The sequence below is a fragment of the Arabidopsis thaliana genome, chromosome 4 (genome assembly GCF_000001735.4).
Source record: "Arabidopsis thaliana chromosome 4, partial sequence".
In the NCBI taxonomy this organism is placed as follows: domain Eukaryota; kingdom Viridiplantae; phylum Streptophyta; class Magnoliopsida; order Brassicales; family Brassicaceae; genus Arabidopsis; species Arabidopsis thaliana.
The window spans coordinates 853,412-880,657 of record NC_003075.7 but is presented as its reverse complement, the minus strand read 5'-3'; the positions used below and the strand labels follow the sequence as shown (position 1 = coordinate 880,657).

The window sequence follows — 27,246 nt, the reverse complement described above, 5'->3', positions numbered from 1 at the left end:
GATAGCTAACCAAACATGTCAGTAATGTAGAGATTCGACGAGCAGCTTTCGGAATTTATAGTGGCAGTGTACCAAGAGCCGACGTGAAGACCAGACCCAGACCAAAAATGGGTAGAATAAAGGGGCATCGGTGCAGAAGCTCATCACAATTTTTGGATTTTTTTTTATGTTTTAACTTTTAAGACCCATTGTTAAAAAAATATTTAGACTATAGCCCAATTTCTTAACAATGGACGACTTATAAAAACCTTGTTACGTTGTTAATTTTTCCCTCTCTTCCAAATTATTTGATGCTTTGGGTTCTTTTACTTGTTCCACAAAAGATTAATGTTTTGTAAAAGTATAATTATTAATTTTGTTTGTGGCCAATATTAAAAGGAAGAGATAACAATAATATTATTAAACTAACAAAATAATACTTAAAAAATAAAAAATTTACTTTTTCGTGCAAAACGTAAAACATCAAATTTTATGAAATAGAGGGAATACAAACTTTAGCAAATATTCTAGATGGTTAGTAATCAGAATCATCAAACATTAAAATATACTATTTGATGATTAGGATTTGAAGAATAAATAATTTCGGTAAATAATTTTGTGTCCACATGTTTCACTTTTGAATAATAATATTTTAATTTATTTAATGATAATGTGATCGTGTTACATAAAAGATGTATTTGTAATTTGCTTTTTCCTTAATATTTTTTTTGTTGTTCTTTTTTGGCATGCTATAATTTAATATTTAACAAATTTTACATGTAACGCTTATGACGTGGCCACATTCACTAATCACAACACGCAAAAATCAAAACATTTGTTTCTAAAACGTAATGTAGCCGTTATTAGCGTTGGCGACAACGTTAGGAATGTGCCACGTGGCGTATATAAGCGTATCAAATTCCCTGAGATTTCTATTATAATGCCAAAAAAAAAGGTTTTCATTATTCTCTTTCTCTGCGACTCTTTGATCGGCGATTTTGAATTTTGCTCTGTAAGTTTTCGTTCAAATCTTCGGTTTCATCTGGATTTATCATGACTTATCGTTCTCTTCAGTCAGTAATTTCTGTAATCGATGTTTAGGGTTTCAAATTTTCAAGTTCTTTCCCTTGTTGTACTCGATTTGAGTATAACTAATCGGAGATTGATGGTTTTCTCTTCGGTTAGTATTCGCCTTTAAGTTCTTTCTCTCGTTTCTCTCTTCAATTTGGGTAAAATTAAACAAAGATTTATATAATCCTCTTCATCGAATTAACTCTTTAGGGTTTCAAATTCTCAAAAATCGCTTTTCTTTTAAGATCTTGCGATCTTTTTTGTTTTGATTTACTCGATTTTACTTCCAATTAATCGAATATTTGTGTTTGATTCTTTGAATTAGGGTTTCAATATCTGTAATCGTGAATTTAATTTTGAGTACAGTTAAGCGATCAAAGACTTGTATATTTACCTAACATTGTTTTTTTCTTCTTATTGTTGCAGATCATGTTCGTATAAGAAGACAGAGACTGGATTCTTCTCTCATTGATCACAGAGAGTTTTCTCGAGAATGCTTTCGCAACAGTCTACATACTCTTCAGGTAATTCTCTGAACTGTGGTTTCCAATTTGCTATATAGTTCAATCCCAAGAGATTAGACATACGGTATTATTACTGGTTGCCCTTGTGTCTGAATCTAAATTGGGATAATTTGTCCCTCTGTGATGATCTAAAAGATCGGAGACAATTTGTCCTGAATCTCGAAAGATACCTACGGCTTAAACCGTTTTTACGGTATAAAAACCAACGGCTTAAATACAATTGACAATCTCAAACCCATGGCTTTGACAGAGCCCTTGGTTCAGATGAGAGTTCCTTAAGGTTCAAGTTTCAGATGGGAAAAGGGAACAGAAAAAGCCCCTTAAGGTTAACACAAACCAGTGACTACTTGGTCTAAATGTGTGTGGTATAAAATAAGCCATACACAGTGAGATCGCAAATTTAAAGAGGATATGTGCACCAAATGATAACTGACGCAACTTTTTTATTTTTCCAGATATTTTTGAAGACTCAGAGATTTCAAAGTGTCTATGGACTTCAAGATTGGTATGTGTTTCTCCTTAAACTTGTATTTAATTAGTTTTATATTGTTACATACTTAGATTATGGCGCAGATCACAGCGATAATTGAAAAATAGACTCTGCATAACATCCCTCAGGTACTTTCTTGGTGATTTTTAGAAATTGTTTGATGCAAGAATATGAAATTACTTTAGGATAAGGCATGTGCTTCTCCTATGTTTGTATACGATTGGTTGATATAAGTATTAATGTTAGAAATCTTAAGTTAACAAGATCCTGCTTTAAATACCTGAGCAACTGATTCAATGGAATTTATTTGACAATCACTCTTCTTAGTGCAGGGTATAAAAATGTCAACAAAGATAGAAACACTATCATAATCAAAACCTACTTCTGATAAAAATGAAGAATTTGTTACATTAATTGCAACTCGGTCTTAGGTAAGTAAACAATTTAGATAATCGTTAGAAAAAGATACCTTTTACTTGTTTAGTATTGTTATGAACATTTAGACGTGAGAATATGATTTTATTGGTTGTTTTATGGACTATTATGTGGACTATGGTTTATAATTTGAAGCTATGGCTTAAATCCGTTGGTCATTCTATGGATTATTCTTTGGAGCGATGGCTTGAATTTTGTTAGTGGTTGCATGATCTGTACTTACTTAAATATGTGTATTGTGTGGTCTAATATGCTAACTTGAATATGTGCTTGTGTGGTTTATGCTTTGAAGTTGTGACTTTTTCGGTTGTTTGTTGTGTAGTATTTGTTTGCTTGAATATGTTGGTTGTTACACGGTGTTTTCTTACCTTAATCTTTGTGTTGATTGGTTTAGTGCTAACTTGAATACCTTGTTTGTTTGAGTGGTCTATGTATTAATTCAAAAAATAGCTATTACTAACATTGAAATTTATGATGAACTCGAAAAGAGATGGTTATTGATTGTCCTTGGAAGATTATCTTACTTGATTTGTAATGATTGCTTAGTAGTGGTTCGATATGAGACCTTTCTTTTGTTATGAGTGTCTGAGAAGGGAGAAAAAATATTTAGTGCTCAATTACAATTTTCGTTGATCAACAATATCTCTCCAGATTACTATAAATTACGATTATTCATGGATATACATTTTAACAAGTTATATTTCATCATCTGTCTTTCAAGTTTGATTGCTCCGTTAATTTACTAATAGAAATCATTAGTTTCTAGTTTTGTGTTGTGTTTCTTCGTGTCTGAAGCTAATTTTGTAACCGTGAATGATACTAGTTCTCTTGTTTCTTGAAAGATTTCAATTTCTTTGTTATGTAAAGTAACTGTTTCCAGAGAAATTGTTTAAGTATGAAATACTTGTTAGCAGGTTTTTAACCTTTGGGGTTAAAAAAACTGGTGAAAGACTCATCAATGTTTCCTCCAAAACATGAGCCTTTGATACCAAATGGTAATGATTGTTTCAGGGTTCTTCAACATCTTTAGCTTTCCTTCAATCTTCCACAGTCTTGCTTTCTTTAGGAACATTCTTCAGAATCTCTAAGAGAGACCACAAGCGTTTTGTTCTTAGTCTATTTCTTGAATGTTCTCTTCTAGTTCTAGTTTTTATGTAGCTTGTTTGGCTTGAAGTTATCTTCTTCCTTTTAATAGACGTTAGAATATGGTTTATAGAAACCAAAACAGAACCACAGAAATTTTTGAAGTGCTTAAAAGATAGATGTTACACATATGATGATGTCATCAGTTCCGTTTTCTGGTGATGATCAAATTGTAGAATTTGGTTTTAAATGTGGTTTCAGTTTTCCTATATATGTTGCGCAATTGTAGAATGAATGTTTCCATTTGTTCTTTACAGAAACAAGATTTGGTATACACTTGTCACCTAAGACTCAAAGTGCTTAAGTAGAAAATTGCGTAATTGTGAAAAGTAACCAAAATATATACAAGCTTGAAGATAAAATATATACAAGCTTGAAGATAGTGTCTTTCCCAACCGAATGGCCAACATGATATTTGGAGGAATTTCAGAGCGACAAGGATGAGTTTTCAAACTTCTCTTTATCTTTAATCTCTCGAAGCGCAAATGTAAAAGCATATAATTTAGCACGAAAAGTCCGTTCCGAACCGCATCACATCACTTATGTAAACAATATTCCACAAAAATGGTTCAAAAGAGCTCTAATTAAAAACAGATGACAGAAAAAATAATATATATACAAGTTTGAAAACAGATATTCCTAAATTTGTTTACTTATCATCCTATCATCCTACCTTTTCTGAGGAAGAGTCAAAAATTAGTGAAAAAAATTGATGGTTAAATTGCATTTACTGTGAAAACAAACTGAACCTGGTGTCCAGTCTTTTGATCGTTAGAGATGTCTTTTTTTTTTCTCATAAGTATTACCCTTTTTATTAAAAACAGCAGTTGTAAACGATCCAACAGTGGAAGAACATCCACTTTCAGAGTTTGACACACACTTTTACCACTTACAACATTAGATTATCTAACTAGAGAGTCATCTAAGTTGTAAAACAAAAGAGTAGAGTAAGGGTAATTAGAGTAGAGCATTACACCACATAACATTACACTTCGGGTATGCCAAAACCAAAAAGGGATACTAGGCCATACCATCTTCTTCATATCTTGTGGCTGCTTGATTGAACTGAAAGCAACTAAATTAAAAAACATGACAGAATTATAGCAGAGTGATCAACGCTTTTTTGGAGGTTTCAGAATCCCTCCATTCATATGCTCATCTTCATTGGACTTTCTTGCATCATCTTTAAACCTGGGACCACCCATGTTCTTTCTTTTTGATGAATCCCCCTTTTCCACCGTGTGAACATTCTGAGTATTCTCACCTTGCCTTGATGATTCACCTACTTCCACTAGGCGTGGAGAGTGTGCTGCAAATGCAGGTCCGGAGAAAGGCTGGATGTTAGAATCCCTTTCATCCACATTTTTTCTAAGAGGTACCTGAGGCAAAGGACCTGCAAAGTTTGGTAAAGAAGTAGCTCTTGTATGAGGGTAATATGCAGCCACCAATTCATCAGGATTTAAAGGAGGATGAGGAATCCTTGGAGGTGGATCGATAGGAGTAGGAAACGAACTCTCAGACATCTGAGATTGTGAATTCATTGAAGATCTCAGATTTTCATCTCTCATGAACACCTCTTCTCTAACATTCCTTTGAGCAGTGGAGTTAGTCACCCTATGGAGAGGCTCAATCTGACGGTAAGGACATGAGTTCCTGTGATGAGTCATTCTGAAGCAGCTACTACAGATTCTCCTAAGTCTTTCATACTGAAAGCTTATCAGAGCAGCCTCACCAAAATCAAAAATGATTCTTTGGAAAAACCTCAGGCGATCTGTAATTCCAAACCGGATTCTCACACGGATATAAGCTATTTGAGTCGTGGTGGAGTCATGAAAATCCAGAGTGAGAATCTTTCCTAACTCATGTGCTATCTCTAAAGCAGTTTCCTCACACACATACAAAAGAGGAATTCCACGCATCTGAACCCATAATTCAATAGATGTTAACAGGTGAAACGTAAGATTTACCTCCCATCTATGAGTTGTCACAAACCAGTTGTTATACAACCAAGGTTCCCTTCGTAGTACTGACAGGAGATCAATCGTTAGAGATGTCATATTCAGGTTTACAAAAAAAATAACTAGATTTCTATTTCTCTTTCACATGTCCGACCTTTCTTGTATGACCTTCTAATATTTTTTGATTTTCCACAAATTCGATTAATTTTTACCCCTTTGAACGTTATAGATGTCAACCGTTTTATTCTTTTTCACACCGTAATGTAAAACCTCACATGTACAACATTTCTTATAATACCCTTTGATATTCATAAAAATTGGATTAGATCTTAGTTAAAGAAATTTTGTGTTTTCTTTCGTAATCAAAGCTAGAATGTTGATATACACAAGTTATTACACAACGTAAAATGTCAGTGTATGGACATAAAAACGATATATTTACGCTAAAGGACACTCCCCGGATTTTAATTTCCGGCGGCCAGCGATTGAGCATGTCTCAAAACATGGTTCATTAACATTGCCATCATCCTCCGGTGGAGCTACTCCGAATTTGAACTGTTATGATTCAAACATGAAGTTAATAACTGGCCAAAGAAGATGCTAATAGAAATGGGAACATTCAAAAACATCAACATGTTAATTTTGATTAATACCAGTTGATGAATGACGATAAGTAAATCCATGAACTTAGAGTTGATATGTCTATTGTTTAGAGAAGGGGCAAGCAAGATGTACCTGGCAACTATAATCTTTGAAGTTTGGTTCCATCACCAAAGGAACTCCCATGTAGTCTTTAAAGAATGTCTGGAAAAAAAAACGAAATCCACATTTTCAGGGATTAATCAAATTCATGTCTTGTTACAGTAATAATCGGTTGATTGGCTTGTTAAATTGCAGAAGAATACCTGAGTTGGTAGTTTACATGTATTAATGCATACTCCTACACACTTGCTTTCTTCTAGATACTGACATTTCTCCACGAAAACCTACTTGGATTCATCAAACTCCTCTTCGTTATCAAAGGATAGAAAAATAACTGACAAAACAAATCATATCGAAACAGATGCATAGTTCCAGTATCATCATTACCCCGCTATCCCAAGATTCTCCATTAGGAAGATCGATGATGTTTACTTTGCTCGGTCCCATGAGCCATTGACATGTAAGTACAGTAACTCTTGCTTCAATGGGAAACAAAAAACACTAATTGTTACCAATATTTTGACAACTTTTCATTGACATGGAAGATTGAAGAATCAAAAGAACTCACCAACCATCAAAGCAGCTAATTTTCCTTGTGCTATAGGAGCAATGAGAAGCTTGTAAAGCTCTAAAATTAGCGGAGGAAACAACGATTTCAGTATTCGAACCTGTATCAACCAAAAAAGAACCAAAAACTCAGAACTTTAACCTAAAGTGTCTATAAATATAACTTCTCAATGAGAAATGTACCGCAGCATCACTTGTCTCCGACCTAGTACGACCTTTCAACAAGAGAAGCTTAACCAACTCAATAAGTCCAACGTACCCGGGTTTCTCTGAATCCGACCCGACTTCCTGTTACACATACTTGAACATAAAGAAGATCATTAGACTAATGTTAAAACCTAATTACCACTCCAAATCAAAACACTAAAATTCATGAAGAAACCAGAAAAAAAAAATCGATTTCACAACTCACCTCGACCAATTTGTTCCGGAACGATTGCATGAAGAAATCGTCGAGAGGTCCTGGCTTATACTCCAACTTCGGAGCTCCTTCATCTGATTTAACCTGAGAATCAAATTCAAAATCACACATTTCATATATGTACAAAATTGCTCGAATTGAGATTTAAAAAAAAAAAATCAAATTGGAACCACCTCTGACGAATTAGAGATACGGCAACGAAGACGACGCGTGAGTATTAACTTTGTAGAAAATGAGTTGGAGAAGACGATAGTCGTCGGAGGAGGAAGAAGAACCTGGATAAGAACAGCCATTTCTGGCCTTACAAGTTTTTCTGCTCCAATAACAAAAGAGAGACGATTACAAAAATAAACTATATGTCGTTTTTAGTTATATAAAAACGACATGAAGTTCGACTTCTTATTTTCTAAAAGCCTTTTAAACCCTAGCAAAATCATAGATTCGAGTGAGACTCAGAAAAAAATTCAAAATCCGTAAATCTGATGATGCATTCCGTTTCACGGCTCGCGAGGAGGTTCTGTGCAACGCTCGCTACTGCTACGGCGGAGATTAGCGGCGAGGCTGCTGCTTCTGTTCCGACGAAGGCGAAAAAGCATCGGTCAATATACAAGAAACTCTCAAGCCTTGGCACGAGGGGAGGAGGGAAAATGGAGGAAACGCTAAATCAGTTCGTCATGGAAGGCGTACCTGTCAAAAAACACGACCTCATTCGCTACGCAAAGGATCTTCGCAAGTTTCGTCAACCTCAACGCGCTCTCGAGGTTTGTCTCCTCTTTCCTTTGGAATTGATTTTAGCCACCATTGTTAGAGGCTTATTGTATAGGAAGCTTAAATGTGTATAGTGTTTGAGTTTTTCTGAATTATGTGTAGATCTTTGAGTGGATGGAAAGAAAGGAAATAGCGTTTACTGGCAGCGATCACGCGATTCGTTTGAATCTAATTGCAAAGAGTAAAGGCTTAGAGGCGGCTGAGACCTACTTCAACAGTTTAGACGATTCTATTAAGAATCAGTCCACTTATGGTTCCTTATTGAACTGTTACTGTGTGGAAAAGGAGGAAGTTAAAGCAAAGGCTCATTTTGAAAATATGGTTGATCTCAATCATGTGAGTAATTCTTTGCCGTTTAATAACCTGATGGCTATGTATATGGGGCTAGGTCAACCAGAGAAGGTGCCTGCATTGGTTGTTGCGATGAAAGAGAAGAGTATTACTCCTTGTGATATTACTTACTCCATGTGGATACAAAGCTGTGGAAGTTTAAAGGATTTAGATGGAGTAGAGAAGGTTCTTGATGAAATGAAAGCAGAAGGTGAAGGTATTTTCTCTTGGAATACATTTGCTAATCTTGCAGCAATTTATATTAAAGTCGGTCTCTACGGTAAAGCAGAAGAGGCGTTGAAATCTCTGGAGAACAATATGAATCCTGACGTACGTGATTGTTATCATTTTCTCATTAACTTGTATACTGGAATTGCAAATGCTTCTGAGGTTTATCGAGTTTGGGATTTGCTTAAGAAAAGATACCCTAATGTCAACAATTCAAGCTATCTTACAATGCTTCGAGCACTGAGTAAACTCGATGACATTGATGGAGTCAAGAAAGTCTTTGCAGAATGGGAATCGACATGCTGGACTTACGATATGCGGATGGCGAATGTAGCGATTAGCAGCTACTTAAAGCAGAACATGTACGAAGAAGCTGAGGCTGTTTTCAACGGCGCCATGAAAAAGTGTAAAGGTCAATTCTCAAAGGCAAGGCAGCTTTTGATGATGCACCTGTTGAAGAACGATCAGGCAGATTTGGCTCTGAAGCATTTTGAAGCGGCGGTTTTGGATCAAGACAAGAACTGGACTTGGAGCTCAGAGCTGATCAGTTCGTTCTTTCTTCACTTTGAGGAAGCCAAAGACGTTGATGGAGCAGAAGAATTCTGCAAAACCTTGACGAAATGGAGTCCCCTCAGTTCTGAAACTTACACTCTTCTTATGAAGACTTACCTCGCTGCAGGGAAAGCTTGTCCGGATATGAAAAAGAGATTGGAAGAACAAGGGATCCTGGTAGACGAAGAGCAAGAATGTTTGCTTAGCAAGATTTGCCCTTGATTCATCCTAAAGCTTAGTAATGATAAGTGAATGTTCTGTAAAACTAAGCATTTGAAGCATTTTGTTCGGACTCATGTTCTCGTTATAGTTTGCCTTAGATCTATATGCATAAAACGTGTGTACATAGAGATACATAAAACGAAAAAGAACTTAAACGTACATGAAGGAGAATCTATGTGATGGTCGCTAAAATCATTCTAACTAAAGCTGTTTTAATGGAAATGAATAAGAAATATACGAGAACAATGAACTTTTGCAAACATAATTGCTCGCTCATATGCTGGAATCTCAAATGTTACTGACGTTTATCTGAGTTTGGGGGGACTCAAATCAAAAGAAGGCTCATCATGAATTCGGCAATATAAACTCCATGATAATGTTGGAATCAAGAACATCTATCTTTAACAATTAATAGAGTTGAAATCAAGATTCTCAAGGCCCGAACTAGGTTAACACATGACGTTGGCCCAAGGTTTCCAAGGCCCGAATAAGGTTAACACATGAAGTCGGCCCAATAATAACATACGGTTTACTACATTAAAAAGTACACGCCGTTGTTTTCCAAATCTGATTGCTATGGTTTTCTCAATAGCTCATATGCTGAACTATCTGATGCTACCGCGGTTCAGCGAGTTTGGGACTTGCTGCAGAAGGCCAGGCTTATCAAGTTAGCAATGCAACCTATCTTATCAAGTTTAAACTGTCTTTTCCAGGCATAACAAGAAGGAAATCGATTGGACTTGGAGCTCAGAGCTAATTTATTCACTTTGAGAAGCTAAAGACGTAGATGAAGCAGAAGAATTTTGCAAAAATTTGTGGAAATGGAGCAACTGATTGCCTCTAGAGCCAGCCTTTAGTCCATTGTTATCTAAAAAATGCATTTCCGTCCCAAAGGGGGAATAAACCCCCTTGTAATAATCGAATTTTAATTAAGAGAAAAACTTGTTACATTTCCGAAGTATGGCTACTACCAAAAATCTATTATTTTGAAACAAAATCCATCGCAAGCCCAAATATCTCAAATTTGCTACACATTCATTCAAATAAATCTGTTATGAAAAATTGCAACGTAATTTCTTGTCCCAAACATATGATGAAATCCATCTAAGAAAAAAAAAACTATAACTAAAGAAATATCGTTTTCTTCGTCTTAAACTAATCCCAAAACTTTTTTTTTGTTTTAGATAATTAGGGGTTTATTGGCAAAGTAGACACTTTTTCAAAAATAATTTGTAAAGTAGGTAATTTTTTTTTTAAAATTAGAGAGATAGACACTTTTTTGCTTTTTGTGAGATAGAAAATTTGTCTAATAGACTAAAAGACAAAATACATATCAAATAGTAAAATACCTTTTATCTTGAGAGAGAATAAAAATTATACGAGGAACCATTTTTACTTTATTTTGTTTGTCTTTATCTTTTTATTTTTTTATTTTAGTATTCTTAAATACTTAAAAAAAAAGAAATATTCTTTTTTCTAAAAAATTACATTGACTTTTACACTATTTATCTGTCATCATTATAATGCACAAACATTTAAAACATCGTTTTGTACACTAACCATTATTCGTTGGTGTACAAGTGTGTACACCGATATTTCATAAATCATCACCGACTTCTCTTATACTTATTAATATAAGTAATATTATTTTTAATATTTTACAAACATAATGATAGTATAAACCAAATATTATTATTCAATATAATGGTGTACATGATGGTGTACATAATTAAGTTACTCTTAATGGTGTACAAAATGATTGAAACTATAATGACGATTGGTGGATAGAATGATATATACAACTTTTAAATGATAACATACAAGATTGGTAGACAAAGTGTACAAAACTTGGTGTACACTTATAGAGAATGTATAAATCATTATTTCAATTAGTGGTGTACATCATCTCGTACACCAATGTTAGTACACTGTCTCATAGATTTTTAAAGGTGTACGATTATGTACACCATATTTTTCATCATCTATGGACATCATTTTGTACACTGTTATACTCAGTGTATCATTTTCTACATCAGTAATTATATTAATTTTTACGTTATTGTTACCATTAGTAGACCAATTTTAACAATATCACGTACATCGTCGGCTGAGTTTAAATAAAAATTGCTACATATTTTTGAAATAGCAAAATTAGACTTCTTAAATTCACATAAAAATTTTAAAAACTAATATGATTATGTGATAAATTTTTATAAAGAAATATCATCAAATAAAGTAAAAATATTTAAGTAAAAATAAAAAGTAGGATTTGACTTGAGTTTTGTCTTTATCTTACTAAATAACAAAATAACAAAATGTTATATAAGTCATTTACTAAAATCTCTATTAGACAAAAAGTTATATTAGAGAGGAAAGAGAAAAGTGTTTATTTCTCATAATTCTAAAAAAACTATATACTTTACAAATTATTTGTAGAAAAAGTGTATATTTTCCAACTTATCTTTATAAATTTTTAGATAATCTTGGTGACTTCGTATGTCAATAATTTATTAAACTCTGGTAAATTTAATAATTTCGTCTTAAATATATTTCATTATGAAAACTTACGTCTTAAAAACGCAGTTTAATTGTAATGTGAGAACCTTGCGTGCCACGCGTTTGTGATTAGTAAGTAAAATCCTTTTGACCTTTGCGAAAGATAAATATCCAAAAAACGGCACTAAAAATAGCACAATGCTTTATGAAAGTGCGTATGGCGAGAGATGAAAAGAGGCACGTATTATATTCCACTAAGCAAAACAACTATTACATGAATTATGAATATAGTAAGAGTGCATGAGTTTTCTTATAAGTGATCATTATTATCAGCTTTAGCAAATTTCTTAGTGCTTAGAGAAGACTAATGTTACGTATTCATGTCGACCAAGGAGTCTGGACGCGTCTTCGAGATTTAAGATTCTTGAGTGGGCTTTCATCTTTTTCAGGAACCTGTGAGTAGAGGACACGTATGTGTGTGCCTGTTGATTGGTTTTGGCTATAAATAGGGTTTCTTGCCAAGGTAACGTAATCAACTAATAGCTAGTACTGATCGAGCTTACATTGTTTGGGAATCTATCTATTTGTCTGAGTGAGCTTGTGTGTGTATTTTAAAGAAAGAAAGAGATCAGAATAAGAGTAAATATGGGAAAATTCGTGAGAAGGGGTTGGGTAGTGGCGTGTGTGGTGGTGTTGTTGTTGTCGACGCAAGTCTTGGGAAAATTGTCAGGTACTGGTCATGATATTGCCAGAAGCCGACGTCATAAACATGGAAGAGGAAGTGTTGGTGTTGGTGCAGGTGCCGGAGGTGGTGCTAGCGGTGGCATTGGAGTCGGAGGTGGAGGAGGTGGAGGAGGAGGTATAGGCGGTAGTGGTGGTGTTGGAGCTGGGGGAGGAGTTGGTGGTGGAGCAGGCGGTGCCATTGGAGGTGGTGCATCAGGAGGAGCTGGTGGAGGTGGAAAAGGCCGTGGCCGTAAAGGTGGTGGCGGAGCTGGAGGAGGAGTTGGTGGTGGTGTAGGAGCCGGAGGAGGAGCTGGTGGAAGCGTAGGAGCCGGGGGAGGAATTGGTGGTGGGGCAGGCGGTGCCATTGGAGGTGGTGCATCAGGAGGAGTTGGTGGAGGTGGAAAAGGCCGTGGCGGTAAAAGTGGTGGTGGAGCTGGAGGAGGAGTTGGTGGTGGTGTAGGAGCCGGAGGAGGAGCTGGTGGAAGCGTAGGAGCCGGAGGAGGAATTGGTAGTGGTGGTGGTGGCACTGTTGGTGCCGGAGGACGTGGTAGTGGCGGAGCTAGTGGTGGTGGTGGCACTGTTGGTGCCGGAGGACGTGGTAGTGGCGGAGCTAGTGGTGGTGTTGGCGTTGGAGGAGGAGCTGGTGGAAGTGGAGGTGGTAGTGTTGGTGGAGGGGGACGTGGTAGTGGTGGAGTTGGAGCCAGTGGCGGAGCTGGCGGTAATGTTGGAGCGGGAGGAGGTTTAGGAGGCGGTGTTGGTGGTGGTGTAGGAGGTGGAGTCGGCGGAAGTGTGGGTGGTGCTGTTGGAGGAGCAGTTGGTGGCGCTGTTGGAGGAGGTGGAGGCGGCAGTGTTGGTGGAGGGGGACGTGGTAGTGGTGGAGCTAGTGGCGGAGCTAGTGGTGGAGCTAGTGGCGGAGCTGGCGGTAGTGTTGGAGCGGGAGGAGGTGTAGGAGGCGGTGTTGGTGGTGGTGTAGGAGGTGGAGTCGGCGGAGGTGTGGGTGGTGCTGTTGGAGGAGCCGTTGGTGGCGCTGTTGGCGGAGGTGGAGGCGGCAGTGTTGGTGGAGGAGGACGTGGTAGTGGCGGAGCTAGTGGTGGAGCTAGTGGCGGAGCTAGTGGTGGAGCTAGTGGTGGAGCTAGTGGTGGAGCTAGTGGCGGAGTTGGAGGCGCTGGGGGAGCTGGTGGTAGTGTTGGAGCGGGAGGCGGTGTTGGTGGTGGTGTAGGAGGTGGAGTCGGCGGAGGTGTGGGTGGTGCTGTTGGAGGAGCCGTTGGTGGCGCTGTTGGAGGAGGTGGAGGCGGCAGTGTTGGTGGAGGGGGACGTGGTAGTGGTGGAGCTGGTGGCGGAACTGGTGGTAGTGTTGGAGCGGGAGGAGGTGTAGGAGTTGGTGGAGGAGGGGGTATAGGAGGCGGTGCTGGGGGTGGTGTAGGAGGTGGAGTCGGCGGAGGTGTTGGTGGTGGTGTTAGAGGAGCCGTTGGTGGTGCAGTTGGCGGAGGTGTTGGTGGAGCGGGACGTGGTAGTGGTGGAGCTAGTGGCGGAGCAGGAGCCGGAGGAGGAGCTGGTGGGGGTGTTGGAGGCGGAGCAAATGTTGGTGTAGGAGTTGGAGCCGGGGGTAGTACAGGAGGAGGAGCTGCTGGTGGCGGTGGCGTGGGAAACCGACGACGCTAAATATAAAACGGCAGTGTGTACTGTTAACAATTTAGTGCTCCATGCACGTTGCCTCTTTATAGTGACTTGCATGCACACTCGTTGCTATAACTTTTATCATATTTTCCTTGTACTAGTATATAATAATGAATAAAACTATTTCCATAGATTGATAAACAGTAAAAGAGAGATTGATATAACTAATGATGAAAAAAATATACTTCAAATCAATGACAATATATTGATGTCCATTTTCCTTGCTTTTTAATTATTTCTCATGTTTCAAGAAATGAGGTAACCATCACTAATTCGATCGCAAATAGCAGAGGATTGGTTGTGGGTAATTTTCGTCAACAAAATAACCAACAGATTTTTAATGGATTCCGACAAATTACTTGCTTTTTACATGATAATGTAATTAAATCTTAAATTTCTTATATTAGTTAAATACTATCAAAATGTAAAATAACGTAGGAGGGAAAAACAATTGTTTTCTTCATTTCTTTCATCAGATATAAATTTATAACAATACTCAAGAACTCTCATGTTCAATATTTGGGATGGCCAAACTACATTTCAAAACATCATTGGTAAAGACACCCTAAAGACTAAGGTCATTTCCAACGCTGGGTTATGTTGAAATTTCGATTAAAATGTTTAAAATTTAATTCAAATTTCGATTATTTTGATTAAAATTTAATCAAACTGAAAGAAAAACTAGAGAAACGTTTCTATGGAGAGAGTTTATGAGGGAATGAGAGAGGCGAACACGTGGCATACATTCATTGGTTATCTTCTTTAAACAAAAGAAAAAATAAAAATGATTGATTTCATTTCCTTTGTTTTGCCCGAACAAATTCTTTTCTCTCTCTCCTTATCTTTCTCTTCGCGACATTGACAAAAGAAAAATTGCTCAATCTTTGAAAAACCAGAACAATTAACGCCGGTGATTGTTTGTATTTCGCTATGTTATCTGAGACTTTCAACGATGGATTCATCAAGGCAACAAACGATGTTCACATCGGCGGAAGTTTGCTTAAATCGAAAAATAGCAAATTGGATTCGGAGAGTTATCGCCGACGCCTTCCCCAAATTAGGTATGAATCAATTCTAATCTTTATTACGTGATTAGATGTTGTATTTGGTGGTTTAATCAAAAAAATTAGGGTTTTGGAATTGAAGAAAATTTAGGGTTCTGTTTTTAAAAATTAGGGTTCTTCGTTTGTAGCAAGATTAGGGTATTTTTTGATATATCTTGAAGCATTTTCTATAGTTTTGTATGGTCATAGATCGTTTTGGAGACATGTTGTATAGATTTGTATGGTAATAGATCGTTCGATAGTTTGATTTTCTTTTTAATGTATATGTAGATGTGATTGATTGGGTTTAGTAAATGTAAACTTTGTTGTTTAATATCTGTTTCTGTGATTGAATCAAATTGGAAAGTTAACTGTAAATGCTAATTGTTGTTTTTTTTCTCTATGCTTTTGGTGAGTGTTAATGGCGGATAAGCAAGTGGTTGTGAGTTAAGGAGAAACTGTAAAGGAATTCGTCTATGCACTTCAATGAAGGTAAATATGTACTTGATTGATTGTTATATAGCATTGATTGTTATTTTTTTGGTGGATAGACGTTACATAGCTTTTCACTGTGATAAATGGTTTTTGAGAAATGATAAAGCTTTTGATAGTGATAAATGTGAGCTTTAGACAGTGATAAATGTTTGATTGAAAGTAAATATGTACTTGATTAATTGTTATATAGCATTGATTGTTATTTTTTGGTGGATAGACGTTACATAGGTTTTCACTGTGATAAATGGTTTTTGACAAATGATAAAGCTTTTGATAGTGATAAATGTGAGCTTTAGACAGTGATAAATGTTTGCTTGAAGTTGATTTCAACTAATAACCATAATAGTGTGCTTGAAGTTGATTACGACTAATAACCATAACTTTTGCTTTTAAAAATCTTTTTGCCTTAACTGAAATTATTAATGTCGAAGCAGTTTATATATAACCCAAACATCCAAAGTTACTAACTTAAACCATTCTATTCCTTAAACACATAGCTTCTCAGTTAACTTTTCTCTTCTTTAAACACATAGCTACCCTTCTTTCTACTCTAAACATCCAAAGCAACTTGAAAATGGATTCTTACAATCCATTTTCTCAAGCTTCCGGTTTTATGGACTTGTTGCACAGTCAACAAGAAAGCCACAACAATGAGACCAATCAATATGAGGTTGGATCCTCAGAAATTCCCGTTTTTGGAACTCAACGTTGTCAAGAAAGTCATGAGGAACGTTATGCTTCTAGGGTGGCCATTGCAAGAAAGAAATGGGCAGCTAAAGAGGATATAGTACTCATTAGTGCCTGGTTAAACACTAGCAAAGACCCCGTGGTCGGAAATGAGCAAAAAGCTCCAGCTTTTTGGAAGAGGATTGCTTCTTATGTTGCAGCAAATCCAGACCTTGACGGTGTTCCAAAGAGGGCGTCGGCTCAATGTAAGCAAAGATGGGCAAAGATGAATGAGCTAGTCATGAAGTTTGTGGGCTGTTATGCCACAACCACAAACCAAAAAGCAAGTGGGCAAACCGAGAATGATGTCATGCTCTTTGCAAATGAGCTCTTTGAAAATGATATGAAAAAGAAGTTCAGTCTAGATCATGCATGGAGGCTGCTGCGACATGACCAAAAGTGGTTAATATCTAATGCTCCTAAAGGGAAAGGAATTGCGAAAAGAAGGAAGGTTCGAGTTGGTACTCAAGCTGCAAGTTCACAACCTATTGATCTTGAAGATGATGATGTAATGCGTCGGCCTCCGGGTGTGAAGGCTGCGAAAGCAAAAGCTAAGAAGACACCAACAGTTAAAGGAGAAGAAGTGAATTCAGTTGAACACTTGACTTCTTTGTGGGATCTTAAGGAAAGAGATTGGGATCGTAAGGATAAGCAAAGCAAAAACCAAATGCTTGAAAGTCTTCTTTCAAGAACCGAACCTCTTTCAGAGTGTGACTTGGTTCTTAAGAAGAAGCTAATTGAGGAGTTGTTTTCATAAGTACCGAACCTCTTTAAAATGTTTAATTTCTTTCTAAGTACTTCTAAGATTTGTTTCAATGTCACAACAATGGCATGTTTAATTTGCTTTGTCTGTTTTTATTGCAAATCACTTTGCTTATGTATGATATTGTCTTAATGTTATGTATGATATTGCTTTAATGCTTCTTATGATATTGTTTTGTCTATTATCTTATGTCACAAGTCATATTTGGCCTTATATGTCACAAGACTTTGTTGTTAACTTTTGCAGTTTATCATCACCGGTTGGAGACAAAGATAGACAAAGACACGTAACTTGCAACTCATGTTCCACTTGATGCCAAAAGAGACATATGATTCGTTTGCTTTGTTGTCTTTTTTTTAGCTTTGTATGTTTCCACCACATGTATCTTTTTAGCTTTGTATTTTCTTACACACCTTGTCTTTTATTTAACTTTGTATTTGGACCACAAGTTGTCTTATTTTAGCTTTGTATGGTCATGTATATTCGATCACAAGTTGTTGTTCTCTTTTTTTGGTTCTGATCCTATATATAATTGATGTTCTTCATTTCAATTCACAATCTTTTTCTTATTCACAAACCTATTCTTCTTATTTACAATCTTCTTCTTATTCACAAACCTATTCTTCTCATTTAAACTACTACCTCAAGAACATCAACAATCCACAATCTTCTTCTTATTCACAATATTCTTCTTCTCATTTAAACTACTACCTCAAGAACACCAACAATCCACAATCTTCTTCTTATTCACAATCTTCTTCTTCTCATTTAAACTACTACCTCAAGAACATCAACAATACACAATCTTCTTCTTATTTACAATCTTTAAACTTCTTTGCTTATTTTTATTTTATACTACATCAAACAATATGGCTTCTTCATCCCGTACTCCTTTCGATGATGCCATGGAACAAAGTTTTGACCAATTACTAGATCAACAATTCGATAATATGTTTGTTGATTTGGCTAATGGCGATGAGGCACAAAAAAAACACGGAAACGAGCCTTTATTGAGAGAAAACGAGAAGAAGGACACACCCTCTTATTCAACGATTATTTTAGTGATAATCCAAGATTCCCACCTCATGTTTTTCGACGCCGATTTCGAATGAACAAATCCTTGTTCATGCGTATTGTTGATCGACTTTCAAGTGAATTTCTGTTCTTTCAATATCGAAGAGATGCTATAGGAAGGTTAGGGCACTCTCCTATACAAAAATGTACGACAACGATTCGTCTACTTGCATATGGTTGTGCGGCCGATTCACTTGACGAATACCTCCGCATCGGTGAAACCACTGCTCTTTCATGCTTAGAGAATTTTACCGAAGGAATTATTTCTTTGTTTGGTGATGAATATCTAAGAACACCTACACAAGCAGATCTACAAAGGTTGCTCGATATTAGAGAGATTCGCGGATTTTCAGGGATGATTGGAAGCATCGACTGTATGCATTGGGAGTGGAAGAATTGCCCCACCTCTTGGAAAGGCCAGTATACGCGAGGCTCTGGAAAACCAACTATTGTTTTAGAGGCAGTCGCATCACAAGATCTCTGGATATGACACGCGTTTTTTGGACCTCTAGGTACCTTAAACGATATCAATATTCTTGATCGATCACCAGTTTTTGATGAAATTTTACAAGGTCGAGCTCCAAATGTGCGTTATGAGGTCAACGGACGAGAGTATAATTTGGCTTACTATCTCACAGATGGTATATAACCGAAATGGGCGACTTTTATACAATCTATTCGACTTCCACAAGGTCGAAAATCATCTTTATTTGCATCATATCAAGAAGCCGTTCGTAAAGATGTCGAGCGTGCATTTGGAGTATTGTAAGCTCGGTTTCACATTATTAAAAACCCAGCTCTTATTTGGGATAAGGAAAAAATAGGAAATATTATGCGGGCATGTATCATATTGCACAATATGATTGTTGAAGACGAACGAGATGGGTATACTCAATTTGATGTTGAGGAATTCATACACGTTGAAGCAAACCGAACTTCACAAGTCGATTTATCGTATTCTACAGGTATGCCTACAAATGTCAGAGATTTTATTGGCATTCGAAATAAAGTTCGTGATCGAGAGATGCATCTGCAATTGAAAAGTGATTTGGTAGAGCATATATGGAAAAAGTTTCGCAACAATCAACAGAACAACTGATCGTCATTCTGTTTTTTTCCACATATATTTTAAAATATTTCAAAATAATGTATGTTTAATATTTTATGCTTTAAAATAATTATTAAGTTGTATGAAATTAATAAAATAATTTTATATTAATATTTTTTTTCGAGAGAACTCCACTCAAAGAACCTACCATTGGAGTACAAAAAATCAGAAAAAAACACAGAGCTCTCTTATCTTTTTTTTTTGAAATTTAATTAATAAAATATGAAGAGAACCCTTTGAGAGTAGGGATGAGCAAAAAATCCAAAAACGAAAATACCAAACTGTAGCAAATCGAACTAAACGGTTTGTTTTGGTTATAAATTTGTAGAAAATCCCATTTGGTTTTAATTTTTACTAAGATTTTGGTTTAAATTTAGTTTGGTTAAAAACCATAAAAATAATTTAAAAAAAATCTGATAGACAAACGATATATCATCTTCAATCTCCATTGTGTTAGTTTATTGAAAAGTATAATGCTGCGGATTTACTAACCATAAGTTGTTAACTTTCAGGGCTTGCTTAATGCTGTGGAAATCGTATTACCTCATGTTGAACATAGGATGTGTGCTAGGCATATCTATGGGAACTTGAAGAAGATGTTTCCTCATCAAGGTTTTAAAGAAGCTGTTTTGGCAAGTAACAGAAGGTTACACCAAAACTTAGTATGATGCTAAAATTTGGAGTTGCTTAAGACTTAAGATCTATGACATGCGTTTTTATGCAGCCATCATGGAGAAGAATCCCAAGAATTGTAGCCTTGCGTTTTTCACACCAACCTCTTTTTGTGTAGATGTGCAAAACAAAATATCTGAATCATTCAACAATGTCATAGATCCTACAAGGTATATCCCAATGGTTGAGATGCTGGAGACGATAAGGAGAAGAACCATGGTGCGTATTAAAATGAGAAAAACCAAGACAGATAACCATTTAGGAAAACTACCATCTAAAATAGTTGAGATGATAGAGATGGAGAGGGAAAAGCTTAATTTCTGTAAGGTTGTTCCAAGGTCGTTCCGGGATCAGAAAAAAAGTTCGTGAATCTGGTGCCTCTTATTCAGCGAACATGAGATTAAAAACTTGTGTTTGTCTGAAAAGGGAAATGAAATAGAGTGCCATGTCGCCATGTCTTACGTATCATCATAGATAATAAGCTTAATTATGAAGATTACATCTCCAGTTGGCTTCTCAATTCAAGGCAACACCAAATTTACAGCGACTCAATAAATCAAGTCAATGGTATGTGTTTCTGGAATAAATCTGGTGAAGTAATATTCCCACCTCGGAATTTGGTAGAACATATGAAAAACATAAAAGGTAGAAAGCCAAAACCAAAGAGGAAGAAAGGGAGGCATGACTCTCCTACGAAGAAGAAAAAGGTTAGTAGGAAAAGGAGGGTAATGCATTGTCGTAGATGTAGTATGGCTGGACCCAGGGCTTCCAAATGCCCAATAATAGGAGTGGAGAAATATTTGCCACCAACGAAGAAGAAGAAGACATCAAACACAATGGGAGATGGAGAAGGACCATGCAAGTCAAGCAACACAAGACTAATATCAGATTTCAAGTTTCTCTTTCTCCTTTCCTCAATCTCATTTTTGTTTTCAGTTATTTATTACCAAATTTTGTTGGTTTTTGTAGCTTGAACATAAATTATGATGCAGTTTAGGACATTTTACTTTTCGGATTTTCAATGCGGTGGTGTGTTTTTTGGCGACATGTAACACAATCTTATGGTCTCTTGTTCTTTCGGCGATATGTTACCCTTGATTATGACCATTTTTCTGTTAATGACGATTTGTTTCTGTTACTTTCACTTTCATATGACAATTTTTTCATTCAACATACAAATACAAATAGAACTACTTAGCCTGTTGCTTTTAAACTCTCGTATAAAAACACAATTCTAAAACATACAAATACTATTTAGTCTCATACACTTACACACATTCATCTTCTTGAACCTCAAACATTACAACATACATAATTCTACTGATTCTAGCTCACAAACTCAATATTTAGTCAAGAAAAACATGATAATCACCAAAGCTAATTATCAGAGTTCTTCAAGATCTTTAGCTGCATTTTGCACTCTCGGATCTCCTTGTCAACCACAGCCTCACACACACGCAACTCCATTGCAAGAGTATCAATCTCAAATTCACAAACATTGAAGCCTTTTTGCAATGTGATTGAAGCTCCTTCAATGTTATCGACTTTCTCAATCAAGTCCTTAATTTCTTCGACCATTGACATATCAAGCCATTTAAATGTATGACTCCAATCCTAAAATTTAGAAAAATATAAACACATTACAAATTTAAAGTTGCAGACATAACACAACCGATTTCTATCTCTCCAAAAAGTGAGATGTCACACTTACCCCTTACAGGATTTTCAGCAGTCCTCGATGTTCTCATAACTACAGATTCTCATCATCTACATCTCTCATGCAAACCTCTTATGAGATTATCCATGAGGTCTTCGAAATCCGTAATTGATGACGAGAAACACAAGGTCACTGAGAAAAGATGAATAAAAAGATGATTGTTAGGATGGACGAACTCAATGCAAAACGACGTTGTTTTGTCAAACACTATTCCACATAGTGGTTATGAAATGCTGCTTTGTCGTCCGACTAAGCTATTTTAACGGTTTGACTAACGTCCGTTTAAGTTAATGTTGGTTTTGGAACTTAGTAACTAGTATATGTAGTAAATTTGAATTTTGTTAACTGTTAAAATAAACACTCATTGTATGAATAGGAAAAATCACCGTCCACATAGTCATAGTTAAAATAGGCCCTTTTACCCGTGTACACATTGTATTCTTGATGGGCTGTTGAGAATCTTGAGATCGGCCCAGTCCATCAAACTTTGATTTTGTTTAATACAAGTCTAATATAAGATAACAAGCTTAATAATGGACATGTATTGGACTTGGTTGAGTAAGGCCCATTATAAATCCATAAGGGTGTTCAAGGTAGTACATCATCTCATATCAAAACAACTGTAAGGAAGAAATTCAAGTAAACGAGTTTGTCTACTATATCTAACCATGAATTAACCCTAGTTTATTAGCGGATTAGGGTTGAGTTTTACAACACATTTGTTTAATTAAAGCAATGAAAACAATGCGATTATGGGTTAGTTATAATGTGTGGTTAATGGGTAAACCCATTAGGATTTAATACAAGATTTTTTTTAATTTTTTTGAGTATCACAAAAAAGACATACAATCTTTTTTGGATTGATTTAAAATAACAAAAAGACATAACTTAATTCATGATTGAAAACATTATTTAGTTGACCATAAGCTAAATTAAATCTATGGTAAGTTGTTAACTAACTATGCTACCAATCACACCCATAATAAGTACTATAAATATTCTGTCTTATCCAATAATCATCCCAATAAGTCTGTACGATATCTAATTTTCCATAACGGATACAAACAATAATAAGTAGATATCTGAGTAGATCTCCGCAAATATATTACTTTTTCTGCAGGATATATATTCAAAATCCAATTGCTCAATATACTCTATAATAACGATCACTGTATGTGTAATTTAATAAAATAATCCTCTTGATGACAAAAATAAAATTAAAATAACAACGATCATTTGTCTCATTGTAGCATCATAGTTTGCCAAGTAGCATTACATTACATGCACGTAGACATGAATAAGCTACGTGTGAATAATATGACATTTTGTTTCTTAATATTACTGACTCAAAAAACTATAATATTATTCTAAAGTTTCTTTTTCTTTAGTAGTTTCTTGATCTTGCAAGAACATCATACACCAACTTCTTTTTTCTTCCATCTTTTCGTCGTCGAAACTCGAAAGTTTCATAGAAAGTTTGTATTTACCATTTACGGAAGATCCTTCGATTATAGTATTTCGTACAAAGATATATCAGTTTCCCTAATTACGACAATCATATATATATTATCCGTATTTATTACATTGAAATCATCTCCCTATGCAAGTAAAAATCTCATTAATACACAAAGAAGATTAGGTAATCAATAAATGTAATTAGATAATACGAAATATGAAGTATGGAAACTCGGAGGATCTTCCGTTATAATTACTTTTATCCATTTTCTCTGTATATATATAGAAAGCAAAAGAAAGCATTTTCATCACCTACCATCCTCTGTTTTCATTTCCTCTGTTTTTCAAACTTCCTCTGTTCTCTCATGGCTCCACTTCACGAATCTCTGTCATCAATCAACGATGTAATCGAATCCAAACCTCTTTTTGTTCCAATAACTAAGCCAATCTTGCAGCCAAACTCATTTAACCTATCCGAAGGGTCTCTCTGTGCCAAAGACTCTACTCCAATCCTCTTTGATGTTCCTCAAAACGTAACTTTCACACCATTCTCATCTCACTCCATATCCACTGATGCTCCTCTCCCAATCCTCCTCCGAGTTCAAGCCAACGCTCACAAAGGAGGGTTTCTCGGATTCACCAAAGAATCACCCTCTGATCGTCTCACAAACTCCTTGGGAAGATTCGAAGACAGAGAGTTTCTCAGTCTTTTCCGGTTCAAAATGTGGTGGTCGACGGCTTGGATCGGGAAATCAGGGTCGGATCTTCAAGCCGAGACTCAGTGGGTGATGCTAAAGATTCCTGAGATCGATTCCTACGTGGCCATCATACCAACCATTGAAGGAGCTTTTAGGGCTTCACTTACTCCTGGTGAGAAAGGTAATGTCTTGATTTGTGCAGAGAGTGGCTCAACTAAAGTAAAAGAGTCATCTTTCAAATCCATTGCCTACATTCACATTTGTGACAACCCCTATAACCTCATGAAAGAGGCTTTTAGTGCACTTCGTGTTCATATGAACACTTTCAAGCTTCTAGAAGAGAAGAAGCTTCCGAAAATCGTCGATAAGTTTGGATGGTGCACTTGGGATGCTTGCTACTTGACCGTTGATCCTGCAACCATTTGGACTGGAGTTAAGGAGTTTGAAGATGGTGGGGTGTGTCCGAAGTTTGTCATCATTGATGATGGATGGCAAAGTATTAACTTTGATGGTGATGAGCTAGACAAAGACGCTGAGAATCTTGTTCTTGGTGGGGAGCAAATGACTGCGAGGCTTACCAGCTTCAAGGAGTGTAAGAAGTTTAGAAACTATAAAGGTGGATCCTTTATAACATCTGATGCATCTCACTTCAATCCTCTCAAGCCGAAGATGCTTATCTACAAAGCGACCGAGCGAATTCAGGCGATTATATTGAGACGGAAGTTGGTTAAGGAGTCTGGGGAACAAGATCTGACCGAACTTGATGAAAAGATCAAGATTTTGAGTGAAGAACTCAATGCAATGTTTGATGAGGTTGAGAAAGAAGAGTCTTTGGGTTCTGATGATGTTTCTGGCTCAGGTATGGCGGCTTTCACAAAGGATTTGAGGTTAAGGTTTAAGAGTTTAGATGATATATATGTGTGGCATGCTCTTTGTGGTGCTTGGAATGGTGTTAGGCCTGAAACCATGATGGATTTGAAGGCCAAGGTTGCTCCTTTTGAGCTTTCACCTAGTCTAGGCGCTACGATGGCTGATCTCGCAGTCGACAAGGTTGTAGAAGCTGGGATTGGTCTTGTTCATCCTTCTAAAGCTCATGAATTCTACGACTCGATGCACTCTTATCTTGCTAGTGTTGGTGTTACAGGAGCCAAGATTGATGTTTTCCAAGTAAGTTGTTACATTACTCTTACTCTGTCTTAGATACTCTGGCTTTTCTTTACATATAGGAGTTGTTGTTAATGTTGTGTGTCTGTGTTTGGTTTTAGACCTTGGAGTCACTAGCAGAAGAACATGGAGGACGAGTGGAGCTTGCTAAAGCTTACTACGATGGTCTGACCGAATCCATGATCAAGAATTTTAATGGAACTGATGTCATTGCGAGTATGCAACAGTGCAATGAGTTCTTCTTCCTTGCCACAAAGCAAATCTCTATTGGCAGAGTTGGTAATATATATAAAGCTAAAGCCGTTTCTTTTGATTCCACTAGTGTTTGAGCATTAACAAAAGTTTTGAATTTTGCTCAGGTGATGATTTTTGGTGGCAAGACCCATATGGTGACCCACAAGGAGTATATTGGCTACAAGGAGTTCACATGATTCACTGTTCTTACAACAGTATTTGGATGGGTCAAATGATTCAACCAGATTGGGACATGTTCCAATCAGACCATGTCTGTGCCGAGTACCACGCCGCATCTCGAGCCATTTGCGGTGGGCCTGTCTATCTCAGTGACCATCTTGGCAAAGCCTCACATAACTTTGATCTCATCAAGAAACTTGCTTTCTTTGATGGTACCATCCCAAGGTGTGTCCACTATGCTCTTCCCACTAGAGATTCGCTCTTCAAGAACCCTTTGTTTGACAAAGAGTCAATCCTCAAGATCTTCAACTTCAACAAGGTAATCAGTTTTAAATCAAATTCATCGTTTAGAGATCAGAACTTTATTAAAACCCCATATGATTTGTTGCAGTTTGGAGGAGTGATTGGAACATTTAACTGTCAAGGTGCTGGGTGGAGCCCAGAGGAGCATAGGTTCAAAGGATACAAAGAATGTTACACGACAGTTTCGGGAACAGTTCATGTCTCGGACATTGAATGGGATCAGAATCCAGAAGCTGCAGGCTCTCAGGTGACCTACACTGGAGATTACTTGGTTTACAAGCAACAATCTGAAGAAATCCTTTTCATGAACTCGAAATCAGAAGCGATGAAGATAACCCTTGAGCCATCCGCGTTTGACCTGTTGAGTTTCGTGCCAGTCACGGAACTTGTAAGTTCAGGGGTTAGATTCGCACCTCTAGGGTTGATCAACATGTTCAACTGCGTCGGAACAGTCCAAGACATGAAGGTTACTGGTGATAACAGCATAAGAGTGGACGTGAAAGGCGAAGGAAGATTCATGGCGTATTCGAGTTCAGCTCCGGTGAAGTGTTACTTGAACGACAAGGAAGCTGAGTTTAAGTGGGAAGAAGAAACTGGTAAACTCAGTTTCTTTGTTCCTTGGGTTGAAGAATCTGGTGGCATCTCTCATCTGTCTTTCACCTTTTAATAATTTGTTTGGATTTTTGTTTTTCGTTTTCCTTTTCTTGCATTTTGTTATCAGAAGTTGGGTTGTCAATTTCTGTTTGGTGTTTTACTTTTCAATTTGGAGACTTCTCAAACAAATTTTAATATCAAATGGATTTTCTTTGTCGGTTAAATTTGAGATTTAGTCAAATATCTTTTAAATTATATTAAAAAGGTCAACATCATTGGTCAATTTATTAAAAATTATTCTAACGAAAGTAAACTTTAATAGGTTTGGTCCAACATCATTGGTCAGATTGGTTCGAGTTATGCGTAATTTTTACCAATAGTTGTATTTGTACAATTGAGTATTACTCTTTAGAAAGTTGCTGTTTTTTTTTGTGTGTGTGTATGTGTATACAAGAATCACTTTTGCCAAAAGTTAAAAAGAACTTTGTTTGTTTCTGTTTGGATCATAGTGAATGTTAATGAAGGAATGACCCATGATGTTGATTTCTAGACAAGGCAATGGGACCGTAACGGCTAATTTTTTGTATAATACATACATGTATACATGTGTCTAACCTATATGAATACATGTGTCTTTAACATGATCATATTGCCCAGTGAAAAAAGAACAAGATTTATTCGAGTTCTATAAAATAAATCATGGATAGAAAAATAAAAGAAGCTTTATCCATTTA

The 27,246-nt window shown here is 36.5% G+C and overlaps 5 protein-coding genes, 2 non-coding genes and 2 pseudogenes across 20 annotated transcripts; 7 read left to right on the top strand and 2 right to left on the bottom strand.

The window, feature by feature from the left end:
• Nucleotides 1-883: 883 nt before the first annotated feature.
• Nucleotides 884-3,782, top strand: AT4G02005. 6 transcript variants are annotated; one of them, NR_141727.1, is made up of 5 exons: nt 884-991; nt 1,477-1,574; nt 2,030-2,079; nt 2,148-2,192; nt 2,397-3,768. It is a non-coding gene; the product is annotated as an other RNA (non-coding RNA). The 6 variants fall into 6 exon arrangements; NR_141726.1 differs by adding an exon at nt 1,081-1,159 and having other exon boundaries at nt 935-991; nt 2,148-3,750; NR_141724.1 differs by having other exon boundaries at nt 917-991; nt 2,148-3,750.
• Nucleotides 3,783-4,476: 694 nt separating this feature from the next.
• On the bottom strand, nt 4,477-5,778 carry AT4G02000 (Ta11-like non-LTR retrotransposon). Its single transcript, NM_116431.3, has one exon. It carries the CDS (start codon nt 5,697-5,699, stop codon nt 4,755-4,757), a length of 945 nt encoding a protein of 314 aa, NP_192109.1. The 5' UTR covers nt 5,700-5,778; the 3' UTR covers nt 4,477-4,754.
• A 107-nt stretch (nt 5,779-5,885) lies between these two features.
• On the bottom strand, nt 5,886-7,735 carry AT4G01995 (beta-carotene isomerase D27). 3 transcript variants are annotated; one of them, NM_148194.4, is made up of 8 exons: nt 7,464-7,735; nt 7,282-7,374; nt 7,053-7,157; nt 6,871-6,970; nt 6,690-6,781; nt 6,506-6,586; nt 6,336-6,404; nt 5,886-6,155 (listed from the first exon to the last, which is right to left on the bottom strand). In NM_148194.4, exons 1-8 carry the CDS (start codon nt 7,581-7,583, stop codon nt 6,039-6,041), a joined length of 777 nt encoding a protein of 258 aa, NP_680560.1. In that variant the 5' UTR covers nt 7,584-7,735; the 3' UTR covers nt 5,886-6,038. The 3 variants fall into 3 exon arrangements, with proteins under 3 accessions (NP_680560.1, NP_001329174.1, NP_001329173.1); NM_001340353.1 differs by having other exon boundaries at nt 6,506-6,781; NM_001340354.1 differs by having other exon boundaries at nt 7,282-7,633.
• Nucleotides 7,736-7,737: 2 nt separating this feature from the next.
• On the top strand, nt 7,738-9,532 carry AT4G01990 (Tetratricopeptide repeat (TPR)-like superfamily protein). The gene is made up of 2 exons (NM_116430.2): nt 7,738-8,051; nt 8,161-9,532. The coding sequence occupies exons 1-2, from the start codon at nt 7,773-7,775 to the stop codon at nt 9,388-9,390; spliced, it is 1,509 nt and encodes a 502-aa protein (NP_567220.1). The 5' UTR covers nt 7,738-7,772; the 3' UTR covers nt 9,391-9,532.
• Nucleotides 9,533-12,404: 2,872 nt separating this feature from the next.
• On the top strand, nt 12,405-14,507 carry AT4G01985 (uncharacterized protein). 3 transcript variants are annotated; one of them, NM_001340352.1, is made up of 2 exons: nt 12,405-13,585; nt 14,036-14,422. In NM_001340352.1, exons 1-2 carry the CDS (start codon nt 12,532-12,534, stop codon nt 14,269-14,271), a joined length of 1,290 nt encoding a protein of 429 aa, NP_001328122.1. In that variant the 5' UTR covers nt 12,405-12,531; the 3' UTR covers nt 14,272-14,422. The 3 variants fall into 3 exon arrangements, with proteins under 3 accessions (NP_001328122.1, NP_001328121.1, NP_974499.1); NM_001340351.1 differs by having other exon boundaries at nt 12,429-12,799; nt 12,965-14,507; NM_202770.2 differs by having other exon boundaries at nt 12,445-14,422.
• Nucleotides 14,508-15,076: 569 nt separating this feature from the next.
• Nucleotides 15,077-17,869, top strand: AT4G02795. 2 transcript variants are annotated; one of them, NR_143966.1, is made up of 3 exons: nt 15,077-15,347; nt 15,746-15,821; nt 17,560-17,869. It is a non-coding gene; the product is annotated as an uncharacterized misc_RNA (transcript). The 2 variants fall into 2 exon arrangements; NR_143967.1 differs by lacking the exon at nt 15,077-15,347 and having other exon boundaries at nt 15,660-15,821; nt 17,560-17,801.
• On the top strand, nt 16,399-17,307 carry AT4G01980 (annotated as a pseudogene; the record flags this gene model as incomplete). The annotated part of the gene is made up of 1 exon: nt 16,399-17,307.
• A 313-nt stretch (nt 17,870-18,182) lies between the features above and the next one.
• AT4G01975 lies at nt 18,183-22,022 on the top strand (annotated as a pseudogene; the record flags this gene model as incomplete). The annotated part of the gene is made up of 1 exon: nt 18,183-22,022.
• A 1,234-nt stretch (nt 22,023-23,256) lies between these two features.
• STS (stachyose synthase) lies at nt 23,257-26,736 on the top strand. Of its 2 annotated transcripts, none has more exons than NM_001340350.1 (4): nt 23,257-25,204; nt 25,303-25,480; nt 25,561-25,934; nt 26,007-26,736. In NM_001340350.1, exons 1-4 carry the CDS (start codon nt 23,564-23,566, stop codon nt 26,583-26,585), a joined length of 2,772 nt encoding a protein of 923 aa, NP_001328930.1. In that variant the 5' UTR covers nt 23,257-23,563; the 3' UTR covers nt 26,586-26,736. The 2 variants fall into 2 exon arrangements, with proteins under 2 accessions (NP_001328930.1, NP_192106.3); NM_116428.5 differs by having other exon boundaries at nt 23,638-25,204.
• Nucleotides 26,737-27,246: the final 510 nt, after the last annotated feature.

Bases quoted from the DNA above. Each gene is read 5' to 3' on its own strand.
- AT4G01985 (NM_202770.2), top strand. From the start codon at position 12,532: ATGGGAAAATTCGTGAGAAGGGGTTGGGTAGTGGCGTGTGTGGTGGTG.
- AT4G02000 (NM_116431.3), bottom strand. From the start codon at position 5,699: ATGACATCTCTAACGATTGATCTCCTGTCAGTACTACGAAGGGAACCT.
- STS (NM_001340350.1), top strand. From the start codon at position 23,564: ATGGAAACTCGGAGGATCTTCCGTTATAATTACTTTTATCCATTTTCT. The intron at 25,481-25,560 runs GTAATATATATA...AATTTTGCTCAG, and splicing joins AATCTCTATTGGCAGAGTTG to GTGATGATTTTTGGTGGCAA. The intron at 25,935-26,006 runs GTAATCAGTTTT...GATTTGTTGCAG, and splicing joins AGATCTTCAACTTCAACAAG to TTTGGAGGAGTGATTGGAAC.
- AT4G01990 (NM_116430.2), top strand. From the start codon at position 7,773: ATGATGCATTCCGTTTCACGGCTCGCGAGGAGGTTCTGTGCAACGCTC. The intron at 8,052-8,160 runs GTTTGTCTCCTC...AATTATGTGTAG, and splicing joins AACCTCAACGCGCTCTCGAG to ATCTTTGAGTGGATGGAAAG.
- AT4G01995 (NM_148194.4), bottom strand. From the start codon at position 7,583: ATGGCTGTTCTTATCCAGGTTCTTCTTCCTCCTCCGACGACTATCGTC. The intron at 6,971-7,052 runs GTACATTTCTCA...TGGTTGATACAG, and splicing joins CGGAGACAAGTGATGCTGCG to GTTCGAATACTGAAATCGTT. The intron at 6,156-6,335 runs GTACATCTTGCT...GAATCATAACAG, and splicing joins TCAAAGATTATAGTTGCCAG to TTCAAATTCGGAGTAGCTCC.